Source organism: Camelina sativa, chromosome 19, assembly GCF_000633955.1.
Source record: "Camelina sativa cultivar DH55 chromosome 19, Cs, whole genome shotgun sequence".
Taxonomy (NCBI): Eukaryota; Viridiplantae; Streptophyta; class Magnoliopsida; order Brassicales; family Brassicaceae; genus Camelina; species Camelina sativa.
In genome coordinates, this window is record NC_025703.1 from 25,926,272 (window position 1) to 25,943,879 (window position 17,608).

General features: G+C 35.1%; 2 protein-coding genes across 2 annotated transcripts; both read left to right on the forward strand.

The window, feature by feature from the left end:
- Positions 10,362 to 11,000, forward strand: LOC104768213 (probable transcription factor At4g00232). The gene has a single exon (XM_010492137.1). The coding sequence runs from the start codon at positions 10,392 to 10,394 to the stop codon at positions 10,998 to 11,000; it is 609 nt and encodes a 202-aa protein (XP_010490439.1). The 5' UTR covers positions 10,362 to 10,391.
- On the forward strand, positions 12,834 to 14,036 carry LOC104768214 (probable transcription factor At1g44810). The gene is made up of 3 exons (XM_019241002.1): positions 12,834 to 13,434; positions 13,522 to 13,586; positions 13,641 to 14,036. Exons 1-3 carry the CDS (start codon positions 12,834 to 12,836, stop codon positions 14,034 to 14,036), a joined length of 1,062 nt encoding a protein of 353 aa, XP_019096547.1.

Consider the following 17,608-nt stretch of genomic DNA (forward strand, 5'->3'; position numbering starts at 1 on the left):
CATTAGCCCTTGGAATGTGCATGGTGCATTAGTACGGCCAAAGGGCATTACCAGATACTCGTAATGGCCGGCGTGGGTCTTGAACGCAGTCTTATAGACATCCTTCGGACACATTCTGATTTGGTGGAAACCTGCTCGAAGATCCAGTTTAGAGAAATACTTTGCTCCTCCCACCTAATCTAGTAAATCTTCAAGTAGAGGAATGAGGTATTTATCCTTGATGGTTTGCTTATTTAACCCCCTGTAGTCCACACAAAGTCGCCATGTTCCGTCCTTCTTCTTCACTAGAACAATTGGAGAGGCGTAAGGGCTGGAACTGTGTTGGATTATCCCCTAACTTAGCATTTCCTGGATCATCTTGTCAATGATATCCTTCTGCAACGTAGAGTACCTGTATGGCCGCAGGTTGACAGGGTTGGAGCCAGCTTCTAGTGGGATCCGATGATCATGTCCCTTCCTGAAGGGTGGTAAACTCATTGGTTATTCAAACAGACTCCCAAAGGACTGCAACAGCTTCTGCAGGTGAGGGTCGTCAGAGTTCTCACTGTTCCGAGCTGTAATGTGGTTAAACATTGCTTCTGGTTCACACCACTGCGATGTAGTCGAGTCTGCTTCTTGCAACTGCAGGAGAGCAATTTGAGGTCGTTGCTGTATAAGCTTGTTTAGGCTTCCCCCTTTAATGAGTTTACATCTTCCTTTCGTGACTCCTCTTAGTGAATGTTTTATCCCATTGAAGGTGAACTCCATTTCAGGATCAAAAAGTCCCACAGTATAGGACCCCATGGTACTAGCCACTGCACACCCAAAACCAGATCACAACAGTCAAGGTGGAGAGTTCTGACCTCAGCTTTGAAAGAGTAACCTTGCACCCTCCACGGGAACGTATAACACTTGTGACTTGACGTCATAACACCATTTTCTGCCTCGACTGACATGGGTTTCGTCTCTTCCAACTTGCAGCCCGCAAGTCTATGAAGTTATGAGTGCTCCATGGATCGACAAGGATATGCAACTTCCTTTTCCCGCTTTGGCCGAAAAATCTCATACAAGTGAATGTTGTGGATCCATTCAAAGCATTGATGGAGATCTTGGGCGAGTTCTCGACTAGCTCCTCTGCCATTTCCTCCACTTTTACAACCGATATTTTCTCATTGTCGCTTTTCTCCTCTTCTTCGCAATCCAGAACAAAAATCTGGGATCTCTTATGTTTCAAGTGATGGCCAGGCGTGTAGGGCTCTTCACAGAACATACAAAGACCTTTAGACCTCCTACCCTGCATCTCCTCATAGGTATACTTTCTGGGAGCTTCTCGGTGGTAGATTTAGGGATGTATCCGGGTTTGGATGCTTGTGCTTTGTTGTTTTCTAGGTTTGGTAGTATGGCTGGGAGTTGTTTTTGGGGATAGTAGTTATTCGACTTTTGGTAAGGATTGAAGGGAGCTCTCACCGGTTTCTGGGTTACATGTATGAGGTATGATTCATGAAGCTTTGCGAGGCGAGCTGCTTCAGCTACTGTTGTTGGTTTGAACTGACGGACATGTAAAGCCAGGTGATGGTGTAGGTTCGTGAGGAAGATGTTGAGTGCGTGTTGCTCTAGGAGTGATAACCTGGTCAGAGCGTTTTCAAATTTCTCCAAGTAATCCTCGAACAGATCCCCTGACTGCCTAACACTCAGCGAATCTTCTAGACAGCGCAATAATGTACTCGGTCCAAGATGGGAACCTCCCAAACCGACTTTCCAGAAAATTGTGGTACCACTGCAACGCTTTCCCCACCATATGCACATATGCCATATGTACCTTATGCTCCGGTGGCGTACTATCCAGATGGAAAAACTGCTCGTCTCTGTAGATCCAGTCTCGTAAAAGTGAACCATCAAACTCTGGGAAACCGATCTTAGACAGACGTCCCTCTAAACCGTTAGGAATCGGTGCCTTCCTCCTGCTATCGTCGGGTTGCTTCCCTTCAGACATTTGACTCATTCCGCTGAGATCTGGTGGTTCAGGGTTTTGACTCGTCAAAGGAGAGGACAATATGACTGTTGAAGCAGAAAAGTCCGGATCTAGAGGTCGACTGGACTTCCCACTGCTCTGAGAAAGCAGCTTCGACATCATCGCTTCCATGTGTGACTGAGATTTGAGCAGGTCTGCTTGCGATTTCATCAGGTCTGTTTGTGACTTCACCAAATCTGCAATTTGTGTCTTGATCTCGTCCATAGCTTGTTTTTGGTCATCAATCTACTTGTTCATGGTTTGCAAGCGAGTAGCGTCAGCCATAGCTTCTTTAGTTCCAAGGATCTGCGAGCTCTGATACTAATGTAAACGTTTTAGCCAAATAGAAAGATAATCCCACTCAGAAACTCACCGCGAGTTCGAAAGTAGGTAAATCACAACCCAAAAGATGATTTTAAGAAGAGAATATCACCTTGAAGGGACTAAGATTCACGGATGATGAAATGATAGGATTCAGATAGTGAGATAAGAGAGAGAGCAAGAGTAAAGGAGATGATAATGATTGATTGATTGTTCTCCCAAATAGGACAAGGTTCGTACATAAGCAAATGGGTCACGCAGGACCACAGCTGGCATAAAGCATAAAGCATAACCGAGACAAACCGAGTTAAATTATGGCAAAGATAAGGATAATTTAGAGAGGGTAACGGTAACTTGCTTTTGTCCTGTTACAAGATGATGATCAAGACGAAGAATTCCTTGGAAAAGAAGAGTATTGACAAGGATCAAGGCTGCTACGAAAACACAAGCGATCCAAAAAAGTCGCTGGTAACCTAAGTACGCAACCAAACACAGTACAAAATTGGCGTAGACAACCTGTTGGACACGGACATCAATTGGCGGCCAAGAGAGAGTTGTATGACGGCAAATAACCCAACCAGTAACGAGAATCCATAGATACACAATTCTATGGTGTCAGAGTAGTGTGATATGACGCACATTGCTACCATCTCAATTCCGACCAAGGGAGACCAATCACCCGAGTTGTGAGTTGTCGGAACCGGAATCGGAACGTAAAACGACCTCACCACCAAACAGGCAAAATACAAAAACGGTGCTGCAGAGAATAAAACCACCACCACCGATTCTTCTTTCCATGAAGACCAGGACGAACATAACGACGACCACAAGAGTTCGACGGTGAACCTAGTTAACCAAACCACAAATGCTAAAATTGCTATCCCGCAATATATCCATCGCGTTTTCAGACAATACACTCCTTCCATTACCGTTATCGACTCACTCATTTTTCTAAAAGAAACTTAATCGCTTAGATTTTTTTGCTCAACTCTCGCATCCAAAAACCTAAGAAGACTTTATATGAAGAAGAAAAACAAGGATTTATATTTCAATGTCTTTTCTTATTTCCTTTTTTAAAAAGGAATTTACCTTGTTTGACAAAAAGAAAAAGAAAAATAAAAATCTTTTTTTTTTTTCAACCAAACATTAAATTAAATTAAAAAATAACTCCAACATTGGTTGCCCAAACAGGAGGATAAGGTTTACAAAAGAAGTTTCAGAAATTAAAGATCTCGAAGAACGAGCAAGACAGTCTGCTCTAACGTTGGACACACGAGGGATCCTGGTGAGAGTGAAGGAAGGGAAGGAGGATCTGAGCAAGGAAAAGTCATCCAGCAGATTTGAAAACGCGGGCCAATCATCAAGCGTCTGAACCATCGCAACTAACTCTGCACAATCCGTCTCAAAAGCTTGACAGTCAACACCAATCGCTAGAAGGGACTCCATAGCCCAAATCAGAGCTTGTAACTCCGCGTGCAAGGGGGTAGGGCTGCGCCTAAGACTACGAGCTCCCAGGAGGAGCGTCTTATCCTCATTATTACAATACCACCAACCGAGATCTTCAAAAGGATCCGAACCTTTCCAGGATCCATCAATCTGACACCGAGGTAGGGGTTCCCTATCCTCCAAAACTGGCGAGAAATCCAATTATCTCTCAAAAAAGGATTTGGCTTCCTCCCAAAATATTTTATCATTAACCGCTTGATTTATAATGTCAATAGGCTCTGTCTCGATTCCCTGGAAAACTTTTTTTATTTCTATCCTTCCAAATTGACCACAGAATCCATGGTAGACGGAACTCTATGTCTGCAACCCCAGATTGAGAAGACGTCCGCCAATAGATAAAATCTAAATTCGAATAAATCGAACCATAAGGAAAACCATCCGGGACCAGCGATACCGAAGACAACTCCCAAATACTTCGTGAACGTGGACACTCTAAGAGAGAGTGGTTTATAGTCTCTAGCGCAGAATCAACTTCGGGCCGACATTTAGGTGTCTGATGTGATGCACCTAAATGTTAGACCTTTGGAGGAACTGCAAGTTGCCAAGCTTGTGCCCGAAGAGCCGAACACGTCGGCCCGAACTCAACTTCCGTAATTATCTCCCTAGCAAGCCGGTATCCCGATTTGACCGAATACTTGCCCGACTTAGTAAAATGCCATACTAAGCAATCCGGTTTAAAAGTTTTGCTAACCGGCATACTCCGAATAAGCTGAATATCCACTGGATCCATAAAGTCCTCAAGAAGAGGCAAATGCCATTCTTTCGTAATTGGGTTTATTAAATGGTTAACCATCAAATTCGGATGTAACCATCTCCCCCGACCATTAGCTGGTCTTGGCCGAAGATCCGGTAACCACGGATCTCGCCAAACCAAAATAGAACATCCTGAATCTATCGCCCACCGCGCACCTTGTTCCACCAAGTGTTTAGTTGAAAAAATACTTCGCCATGCGAAAGAAGGAGAATATGGTTTTTTGTCATAAGAGGATGTTTATTCCTAAAGTATCGTCCTTGCAGCACCCGAGCCATTAAGGAAGACGGATAATGAATTAGCCGCCAATACTGCTTAGCCAGCATGGCATCATTAAAAAATTTCCAGAGCCCGGAAACCCAACCCTCTGCCACACTTGTCTTTGCACATTTTATCCCTAGCTATCCAATGCATACCTCGTGCCTTATCATTCGATTTCCACCAGAAATTTGAAATAGCGCTCGTTAATTTAGACGTTAACTCTTGTGTCAGTTTGTACCACGACATGACATGGGTCGGCGGAGCTAGCGCCACCGATTTTATCATGACTTCCTTGCCACCCTTCGACAAATACTTTGCATACCAACCATTGACTCGATCATTAACATAACTAAAAACCTTAGTTCTCGAACCTTGAAGGCTCTCCGGGATACCCAAATAAGAACCCATACCGCCTTCCTTAGTAATTCCCATAACTGATTTTAATTGCGTTCTTATGTCAGACGGGATCTTCTTGCCAAACATAATAAAAGATTTCTCCAGATTAACCTCTTGTCCCGAGGCTTTACCGTAATTACCTATTATGTCCATCACCGTTCTACATTCGGACGCCTCTGCTCTACAGAAAAATAGACTATCATCAGCAAACAACAAATGCGAAATTTTGGGACAATCACGAGCTATTGTAATGCCCGTTAATTTCTTTTCCCGTTCAGCCTTTTTAATATTTGCTATTAAAACCTCTGTGCAAAGTATAAACAAATATGGTGACAGAGGATCCCCCTGACGTAAGCCCCTCTGTGGACTAATAGAGCCCCGAGGTTGACCATTCAGGAGGACTTGATACGACACAGAAGATAAACACCACATAATCCATGTGATCCATTTCCTATCAAAACCTAACTTAACCATAACCGCTTCCAAGAAGTCCCATTCAACTCGATCATATGCATTTCTCTTTTCTTTTAAACGCAAATTTTTATGTTTTAAAAGTTACACCGTTGTTTTTTGTGGGTGTGAAAAAACATACAATTCTCATAAATCTATACTAAATAAAATTAAGAGCTATAAGCATCGTCACCAGTTCAAATGTTCGATCTGCCTCGCCTCGACGTCCAGTTAAATTTATGATTAAAAAATATAAAATATATAACGTTATACTTAATGTTATCCTCTTTAAAAAACTATAAAAATCAATTGTGTTTATATTTCAATTAAAAAATATAATATAACGTTATACTTAATGTTATACTTTTTTAAAAATTCAAATCTGATAAAAAATATAAAAATTATAAAAATAATACATAACTTGGGTTATATAGTATAATGTTTAAGTATAACATAAAATTATAACATTATATTTTGATTATGAATAAAATTATATGTTTGCCTATACTAAATAAAAAGAGAAGTTAAAAACTCCTAAGGCCGTCCACATGAGATTTTAAACAACTTATCTTGCGATGTCAATCCTTCTTCCTATGACCCAAAAGATAATTTCATAGAAACAATATCAAATCATCTATAAAGTCATACATAAAAACACGTTTTAAATTTTTGAGAGTTAAATATTAATAATACTTCAATTTCTTATAGAGTTTAAATATTTATAATATTTTAAACTTTCAATGGAGGTGTTTATAATATTTTTAAACATCCTATAAAGTTTAAATATTTCTAATATTTGAACTTTTAAAAGTTTTAATAATTATAATATTTTAAACTTTTAAATTTTTTAAATTTGGATGCCTGATAAATCAAGTTTACTGCTCATTCATAGTTGGAAGCATATTAGTCTTATTTATAATGGTTTTCAACCATTGTCTAAAATGTTCTAGCCGATGTGGGACGTTGTAAATACACTTATTTATAAGTATTTTTAATATAAAAATTTGACGTAACTTCAAAAATGTTAAATATTGAGTTGTCTGTTCTCAATTGGTCGTTTAATAGAAAATTCTAGAAATTTAAAAAATGTTAATGAATGACATATCGAATCTGATTGAATTTTTTAAATATTTCTAATATTTTTAAACATCCCATAAAGTTTAAATATTTATAATATTTGAACTTTTTAAAAAATTTTAGAGTTAAATATTAATAATACTTAAGAATTTAAATATTTATAATATTTTAAACTTTCTATGGAGATATTTATAATATTTGTAAACATCCTATAAAGTTTAAATATTTATAATATTTGAACTTTTTAAAAGTTTCAATAATTCTAATATTTTAAACTTTTAAATTTTTTAAATTTGGATGCCTGATAAATCAAGATTCTAGCTAATTCATTCGTAGTTGGAAGCATATTAGTCTTATTTATAATGTTCTCAGCCATTGTCTAAATTTTTCTAGCTGATGTGGGACGTTGTAAATACACTTTATAAGTATTTTAATAGAGAAATTTAGCATAATTTCAAAAATGTTAAATATTGAGTTGTCTAATCGCGATTGGTCGTTTATAAAAATATCTTAATATAGAAAATTCTAAAAATTTTAAAAATGTTAATTAGTCACATGTCAAATTCCAATTGGATTTTTTAAAATTACAATGTAAATAATATGAATTTTAACATGTGCTCTAGCACGGGTCTTAATCTAGTATATATATACTTCGGTAGTTTTTAAAATTATTAACAAAATTTTGTGTGCACCTATAATGCATTTCCGTTCATTTATCTGATTTACCAAACTAGTATGTATATCTATATTATTATTTTTGAAGTACATTTTGGTTTATGCCCTTCAAGTTTTGCTTATTTAATATGTTTATTTACAACATTAACCCCTAACAATTTTCCTAAAATAACATTTCGTAGAAACTCAATTAATGGAACTATTTAAATCTACCTAATTTAATATGTTTGTTGCCATAAATATACATAATATTAGCTTAAAATCGTGAATAGAAACAAACAATATCTCCAATTTCCTAAACAAGGATAACAAAGAGAACGAGTAAATGCTAACAATAAAGCGTGCAATCAAAATCAAATCTTTGTGTTAAAAACTTAAAATAGTTATATCAAAAAAAATTGTTCAACGAATAATTCTACAAATATGACTATCATATTTAAAATATATATATTTAGCACATTTTAGATTGCAAAAAAATATGATCACCACAATATGTATATTAATTTTTATATACATTTAACACATAAAATAACTATTACTTCTCACATATTTCTATATTATTCTACATAAAAAACACAATCAAGCGGTGTACCGCGGGTCAAAACTTAGATAACATAGTAACATCTATATTAAAAAACAAAAAAACTTAACCATTTTATTTAAAATCATATATGAACATTAAAATTGTCCCGTAAATTCAATAAATAGTTATAGGTATATAATTTTAAAATTAATAAAACAACAGCAAAATAACAAACAAATATAATATACGTATTTTAAATATTTAAAAATTAAAAAATATAGTCCCGCGGTGTACCGCGATTTAAATCCTAGTTTGGTAAATATTGAAAACAACCTTATTTCTATATATAGATCTGATTTCTCCTATTAATTTCGTTAGTCAATAACTTGAATCATTGGATATATTATATATAGAACTAGATTTTAACCAGCGGTGTACCGCGGGACAATTTTTTTAAAAATAATATTTAAATTTTATTTTATTTTATTATATTATATTTATTTTGTTTAATTAATTTTGTTTGGATTGTTAACTATTAGAACAATAGTAAGAGAATTAAATACATAAATATGTAATTTATAAGCTATTGTCTTGTTAAGTCATAATATTACCAATGATTTAATTGTTTTACAAAATTTTAGATCTATTGATGCCTTGAAAACTCGTACAAACGTAGATATTATTTTAGTTTTCTTATTATTCATATAAACAGAGGAAACGAAAGAAGATTATATATATGACAAGCTCTTATCGGCGTCAACGCCGACGATTGAATCAAAAACAACAAAATAAAAATAAGAATCATGATACAAATTTATTTCGAGTCTTACCAATTACATACTCTTCATTTCATAATCCTAGAGGCCTTTTCTTGTTTTGAAGACCCTTTTTCTTTTAAAATATGCATGTGGTCTATAGCACTCCAATTACTTATATAAATCTCTTTTGCAGGCTTCCCCGGTTTAGACTTATCTTGCTCTCTTAACTTGGAATGCTACACAAAATACATAGTAGCTATCAATTTATTTAAGTGAGATTTAATATATAGAAGAATAATTACAAATGAAAGGATGAAAGAAATGTTAACTTAGCAAACACAGAGAACACACTGAAAAAGAAAATATTAATTAAAAAAATTGATATACGTCTAAGAAAGAAAAGGGTAAACAACGATGATGGTATCATATTGCGCATACAACAAATTATTTATAGTGCTTGAAGTCAGCTACCTAGGTTAGTTAGGTTAGAAATTAAAGAATCTATAGTATCTTGATTGTCAAGTTTAAATGATACATCAAAATTTATGATCTAACTATTTTAAATATATAAGATTTGAATCTTTGATATTTGTTTGTTATTAGAGAAATTATATGATCACAATCAAAACACAATCTTTATAGTTGGTAAAACATTGATTGTGGAAAAATCAATTTTATTTGTTTGAAGTATTCCACTATATGCAATTAAAATTCTTCCATAATTAACCAAATCTTATTTAGTCTAAAATTTGCTTCTAATCGTTGATAATAAATGTTAAGTTATATTTCGTTTTCCATTTTAGGTTTTTAGGGAAAAAAACATACCAAATATAAGTTTTCGATTAAATATATTCCTATTTTAAAATATCTTATAATCTTTAGACAATATTTAGTTATTGTTATTTTGTGAAAAGTTTAGGGATTAACTTTGTAAATAATTATAACTTAAAGGGTAGAACCCAAAATGTACTTCAAAAATGTATATATAGATTTTCAACCTTTGTATGGCAATAAACGTTTAAAATTAGGTTGGTTTAAATAGATGCATTAATTGACTTTCTACAAAATGTTATTTTAGGAAAATCTGTAGGGGTTAATAGATGTTGTGAAGATATTTATGGCAATGAACGTATCAAATTAGGTCGTTTTAAATAGTTCCATTAATTGAATTTATACGAAATGTTATTTTAGGAAATTGATAGGTGTTAATGTTGTAAATAAAACATATTAAATAAGCAAAACTTGAAGGGCATAAACTAAAATGTACTTCAAAAATAATAATATAGATAATTTGCCAAATTTATCTCTCGTGAGTCGTGACAGTTGTATTATTAGGTTATAAATTTCTCCAAGATTATTCTGAATTGCACAAGAAGCATAATTGAACAAAATTCATATTGATCAAAGTTCATATATATTGAACAAAAGTATTAGGTTTTAAAATACTCCATGACTATTCTGAATTGCACAATAAGTATGTTGGAAGTTGGAACAAAATTCGTACTTCAATACCACACCGAGAAAGCATTAACAAAAAAACCCGAAAGAATAACTAATGAAATGCAAAATACACATTTCCAATAAAAAGTAAACAAACCGTCTAGTGTGACTTGCGGGTTTACATATCCACCAAATCTCTCTCTCTCTCTCTCTCTCTCAGAGAAGCTGAAACGTTCTTTGATAATGGGCAAAGTGAATTCGAATCGGTCCGAGAAGAAGGAGGTTTGTGGTGGTTCCGGTGCAGCTCAGCTAACTGGGAAGAAGCGGAAAAACGAAGGGACGTTGTTAGCGAACAAAGACGTGAATGCAAAGCGATCAAAGAAGGTTGTGAAAAAGGTGTGTTCCCAAAGGTTGGAGTATGAAGAGATCAGTGTGCTACAAGGTATTCTTGATTGTTATGCTCTAACAGGGAAGAATCCTTTTGTTAATATGAAGGAAACTTTCGAATTCATGAAGGAATATACAAATTTAGAGTCTTTCGACGAATTCGTAGAGAAGATGAATAGTTTGAAGAAGCAATTAATGGATCAAAGGAGGAATGCTAAAGAACCATCTACCTCGGATTGTTACTACCAGAAAGTTTCTAAGTTGTTGACATCTGCCGTTGAGAAACCAAAGAGGAGTAAGCGGGCTGTAAAGCCTAAAGAAGAGAAGCAAACAGTGATGAGTCGTGAAGGAGAAAAATGGTTTGAGAATGCGTCTTTGGTTCGACAAGTTGTAAGCCGTGGTGTTGATGAAGATTCTCTGAAGAGCAAATGGGATGCGCGCGGTTCCTACAGCGAAGAAGAATAAGATGGATCAGAAATGGAGAGTCTTGCGAGCCAAGGAACGTGAATCTATGCCACAAAAGTCAAAGCTTTTTAAGGATTTGGTTTCTGTTATCGTTGGAGCATCATCATCATCCCGTTTCATGTAATATTAATGTCTCTTTTTAAATTTGTTTTTTTCTGGTTTTGTGGTTATCTTTTTTTTCGGATTTTTATTTCTAAGTAATTTCTATGTTTTATGTTATGATGACTTTTATTATGGATTGATGGTTTATCTTTTATTTGGTTAAATCTGGTTCTTGGGAATTTGAATCTTGTTAGATGTGAAACTACAACATTGGTTTTACTATAATCTTTCGTTGAGAAGAAGAACTTGAAGTGTTTCTTGCACAATAGGTTTAGGTTATAGACCATTCGTATGCATGTAAGAAAAGGTTTAGAACTAATGATAGTGATGCAACAAAAGATTTCAATGGGTAGAGGCTTTTAACAAATGAATGAGACCTTCTTGTGTTGTCACTACGTACTATGAGAAAGTATGATAAATTCACATAATTCTAATTGATATTGAGCCACAGGAGCGATATATATGAAACAAAACCTTCACACATCACTCTCATCCTTCGCCTTGCCTATCAAGCCTCTGTTTATCTTATTTGGAAGGAAAGAAACTCTAGACTTCATAATGTAGTTTCTCGCCCGGCTTCAGGTTTAATGCAAGAGATCAAGACTGACCATCCTCCGCTGTCATCTGGATCCCCTCTCCAGAGCTCAAAGACGAATCGATCCCTCCGAGTCCTTCTTGGTTACTTGGTTCGGAGTTTTTAATTAGATGCTTTGTTGTACTTTCTTTTTGTTTTTTAGGTGTTGCTCATCTAAGGAGGCACCTGCACTTGTATTACCAGTATCCCCTTTTGGAAGCATGAATGAAAAGGTATGTGTTTAAGAAAGGGAAAAAAAAAACGAATATGTTTTGGATTGTTGCTTCTATGTTAAGGTATTGGCTTGTCTTTACTAATTTGATGGTCTTTGGAATTTGAATGTGAAACTGAAAGTATTGGTTTTACTAGAATCTTTAGTTAGTAAGAACGTTGAAGTGTAAGTTTTAGTTAGACCATTTTTGTGCATGTGTTCAAAAGGTGATTATGGCGATATACCAAAAGATTTAAAAGGGTTTAACAAAGGAAAGAGACTTCTTTTGTTGTCACTTACTCAGAGAAATGACATTAATTTTTGTAAGTTTTTTTTGAAGATATTTTTAGTTATGTATGCATTTTAAGTAATTTTAAATTATTATGGTAACGTATATGCGTCGATAATTATATATTCAACAAAGCTTATGATGATATTGACACCAATAAAAAAAACTATAAATTATTAAGAAATAATCTTAAAATCTTAACTAATTAGAAGATATGATTTCTAAATTTTGTTGGTTACTAATAATAGTTTGCCAAAATTGATATTCGTGTATTAGAATTTAGGATTTCTCACCAACATGTCATTTTCTCTTAATTGTAGTAAGGAAATTTGGTACTGGAATTTTGGAACTAATTAGGCCAAGAGTGAATTTTCAAGATTCGAATTTTTGTAACCCAGTAAATATAATAATTCTCAATTTATTTATGTCAAACTTTTCCCTTTTTTTTTTAGTCTATTGATCTTTCCTAAAAAGAGAAAAAAAAAGAAAAAAAAAAACTAGAAAGAGAACAATGAGTGAGTGAATATATTACAATTTCCCATGCACTTTATTTGGGTTTAAGTACTCTCTCTCAAATCTCATTTGTCTCTATTCTTTATTACCCCCTACTCATAACTTTTAGAGAAATCGAAACGTTTTCTTTGGATCTCACTTACAATGGCGACTAAAAATGATACTTCTTCAGTAAGTTCATCATCATACGAGTCTTCCTCTGACGAAGGGGAACAAATATCCACTCCATCCGGACCATCAGCTACTACTCTTACTAAAGCCACCTTGGGCTTGCAGACGAAACCTTCGTTGTCTCAAGAAGAAGAAGAGCACTGTGGTGAACAGAGCTCCAAGGAGGATGAGGCTTCCTCCGATTCTGAGCAAGATGAGCCCACCAAGGAACAAACTCCTTCCAAAGCCGAGATAGCAAGGGAGAAGAAGATTTGTGTGTCCTCCGAGGAGGATGACGCTTCCTCCGAGTCCAAGAAAGAACAAACTCCTTTCAAAGCAGAGATGATAGCCAAGGAGAAGGAGATCTGTGTCTCGTCGTCTAAGGAGGAAGAAGAGGACAATAGTGGAGAAGAGAGCTCTGAGGAGGATGAGGCTTCTTTGTCTAAGGCAGAAGTTCCCAAAAAGAAAGAAACACCTTCCAAAGCTGAGATAGCTAAGGAGAAGGAGATCTGTGTTTCCGACAAGGCCCATAAGCGTGTGAGTGAAGGTTCTTCGTCTCAAGACATGAATGCTGCAAAGAAAGTGAAAACGAGTGGCAAGAAGCTGGTCCCTCCACGGCTTTGGACCGAGAACGACGAGGTGCGCTTGCTTGAAGGAATTCTTGAATTCTGATCTGCTACAGGTAAAACATACCTCGAAGACAAGGATGGATTCTACCATTTCATCAAGGAGTCTTTCACCGTTAAGGTTACTTTCTTACAATGCATGTCAAAGATTACAAAACTTAAAAAAAAATATCAGAAGAGAGATGAAAAAGGTAAGAAACCGTCTGCCTTGAAACCTCTTGATCTTAAAGCTTTTGAACTGTATGGGAAAATCTGGGGGAACTCGGTATCGGGAACAAATGCTGCTGAAGATTCAAGAAGGAGTGACGGGATTCAGAAGCTGGAAGGTTATCATAAGGATGTGATGAATCATGGACAAGGAGGAGATTGGTTTAGCAACTCGGTTTTGCTTCGTATGGTTGCTTATCTTGGCAGGAATGAAGATGTAGTGAAAATGGATTGGGGTCGGGTTTCAGAAGAGAAGAAGAGGGAAATGATGGACCGATGGAGAGTCTTGAAGGCCAAAGATGACGAAACTCTCTTACAAAAATCAGCTTTTTTGGATGATATTGTCTCTCTTATCCATCGTTGATGCATCATCATCCCATTAGATGCAATGATGTCTTTTTTTTTTTTTTTTTTTTNTTGCAACTTTGGATTTGATTTTATGTTTTCTGGTTATTTCTTTTGATTTCGGATTATGCTATCTTCAAGTATCTGGTTTATGTTATGTCGTCATGACTTTGTCTTGGATTGTGACTTTGACTTATTATCTTTTGCTTATTTTATTTTGAATTTAGCATTTGGAATTTGGCCAACTCTGTTGTTTAACTGCAGTATTCGTTTACGACATAACATAAACCAGATACAGAAGGGCAACTCTGTTGTTTAACTGCAACTTCTTACACAAAAGTTTAGCTGAACCGTTTTTTCCTAAGGGCATCTCCATTGATGCATCTTAAACAAAGTTGTTTAACACATATTTTATTATTACTTTTGAAAAAAAGTTAGATTTAGAACTTCTTAAAACACTGTAAATTTTTATGGGTCCACTGAGAGTTGCTAGATTTGAAGTTCTTAAAAAAATATATAAATATTATACTCCCTCTGTCTCACATAATTTGATGTTTTAGAGAAATTTTCTTTGTCCCTCAAAAACTGATTTTCTGAATATTTTTAATACTAAAAATATGGGAAAGTGGAAAAGTGGAGGAAAAGTCAGTAAACTAAATCATCATATAGATATATGAATGACTACAAATAAAAACAAATAAATTATTAGAAAAAATAAATAATAAAATAGTTACATTCTCTCTCTCTTTTAATATGTGTGAAAAGTCCTAAACATCAAACTTTGAGGGACAAAGGGAGTATATTTTAAAACATTTAAAAATGATTGTATTTCATAAATTTTTAAACAAACATGACATAAAAGTATATTTCATAAATTATTTCCATTATAATTAATCTATTGTTTTTGCTAAGCAACTTGTAAGCAACTCACTAAGGTCATCTCCAGAGGTAGCAATGCTCATCGTTACTCTAATTAATATATTTTAATCATTTTCTTTTAATATTATTATAAATTTAAATAATAAATTTGTGAAAAAAATTTGACTAACCAGAAACTGCCACATGGCAGAGAAACGATTCTTATGTTTCTCCTCCAAGAAACGTTTCTCAGTTTCTGTTTTACTTTATTATTATTTTTTATTTTTTTTATAAAAAGTACCCCTAAAAGCAACGATTGGTGGTCATGCTCTAAGATGCATCAATTGAGATGACCTTACATGTTAGACTGTAGTAGTAGTATTGGTCTTACTATTATGAATTGGCCAATGCTCTTCATTTGTCTTGGTTTCGTATAGTCCTGGGCGTTCGGATATTCGGTTCGGTTTTGGATATATCCATTCGGTTCCGGTTAGTTTGGATATAGAGGTTTATGATCCATTCGGTTAATTTACTATTTCGGTTCAGTTTCGGTTATTTTCGGTTCGGTTCCGGGTATCTAAAACAGTGTAATCGGTTATTGTCCACTAACCATACTCGAACCGGAACCAAAATTTTGGTTCGGTTTTGGTTCGGTCCATTCGGTTCGGTTCATTTGCCCAGCTTATACACAACAGACATGCACAACTTCTGCATTCTTACTTTTAGAAAAAAAATCAGAGTATTGGGCTTAGAATTATATATGAGCTTAAACCTATGACGGCCTAATAAGAGCCCAATAAATATATAAACATATGCGTCTCCGTTTCTCTCTATTCTCAATCCCTCTTTATTTCTTTGGAAAAAAGCCGAAAAATAGCTCATCTATTTTTTATTTGGACGTTTAATACATCGTCTTTTTCGTTGGAAGAAAAATACCTCATTTAATTATCATTGGCTTAAAAATATTTAATCTTTAAATTGTTGCTGGATTCTAACCCGCCGTTTAACAGTTTTAAACGGATGTTACAGATCATCAAACAGTCTTTAAAATCAAATCACACGTGTTTACGGAGATATATAAAAGTTTATAGACCCTATGGTGAATATACTTATGTGGTCTACTGGTACCGTTTGATTGATTGAACACTTGGGCACGCGAGTTCGAGTTCACCATCTTACACTTTTTGATGTTTTTTTTTCTTTCTTTTTTTCATCTTCTTCACTAATCGCAACCCTAACCTCCATTGGTGTGGCCGACTAAAACCAAAGCTTTCAAATCCATCCATTACAACTGGTTTTCCCGATCTAATAAACGACATTGATTTCTTCTTCTCTTAGCCAACCGTCGATGTATCCACTAGAAACAACGGCGAGGATAATCATTGGGGAGAGTTTGTATGACTCTTCAGATTCTGGACATGAAAAAATTAAAAATCATATTTGATTTGTCAGATCTGATTTGGAAAATCTCAAAACAGAACAGATAGTTGTTAGCGAGTATTTATTGAAAGACTTTTAAGAATCCAAACAGTCAAACACTCTTCTTCACCAATTCTTTTGAGTTTTGACTGATCGTGTGAAGAAGAAAGAAATATAAAAAAGTAAAATAAAAAGTGTTGTGGGGGGGGGAGGGGGGGCCTCGAATCGTGGTTAGGAGACAAAACCAACTCACTTCTAACCACTACACTACGACTACATATCACTTGTTTATGTTAAATGTTTTTGTATATATCTATATAAACACGTGTGATTTGATTTTAACGCCCGTTTGATGATCTGTAATGTTCGTTAAAAACTGTTAAACGGCGGGTTAGATTCCGGCAACAATTTAAAGATTAAATATTTTTAAGCCAACGATAAATAAATGAGGTATTTTTCTTCCAACGTAAAAAGACGAGGTATTAAACGTCCAAATAAAAAATAGATGAGATATTTTTCGGCTTTTTTCCCTTACTTCTTCTTACCCAAAAATCTTAGAAACCCCAGGAAAAAGAGCAGAACCGCGAGCTCTCTCTCTCTCTCTCTCATGGCCTCCGGCGGCAAAGATTCCGATCGTACCTTAGGGTACATGACTCGGAANAATTGTTGCTGGATTCTAACCCGCCGTTTAACAGTTTTAAACGGATGTTACAGATCATCAAACAGTCTTTAAAATCAAATCACACGTGTTTACGGAGATATATAAAAGTTTATAGACCCTATGGTGAATATACTTATGTGGTCTACTGGTACCGTTTGATTGATTGAACACTTGGGCACGCGAGTTCGAGTTCACCATCTTACACTTTTTGATGTTTTTTTTTCTTTCTTTTTTTCATCTTCTTCACTAATCGCAACCCTAACCTCCATTGGTGTGGCCGACTAAAACCAAAGCTTTCAAATCCATCCATTACAACTGGTTTTCCCGATCTAATAAACGACATTGATTTCTTCTTCTCTTAGCCAACCGTCGATGTATCCACTAGAAACAACGGCGAGGATAATCATTGGGGAGAGTTTGTATGACTCTTCAGATTCTGGACATGAAAAAATTAAAAATCATATTTGATTTGTCAGATCTGATTTGGAAAATCTCAAAACAGAACAGATAGTTGTTAGCGAGTATTTATTGAAAGACTTTTAAGAATCCAAACAGTCAAACACTCTTCTTCACCAATTCTTTTGAGTTTTGACTGATCGTGTGAAGAAGAAAGAAATATAAAAAAGTAAAATAAAAAGTGTTGTGGGGGGGGG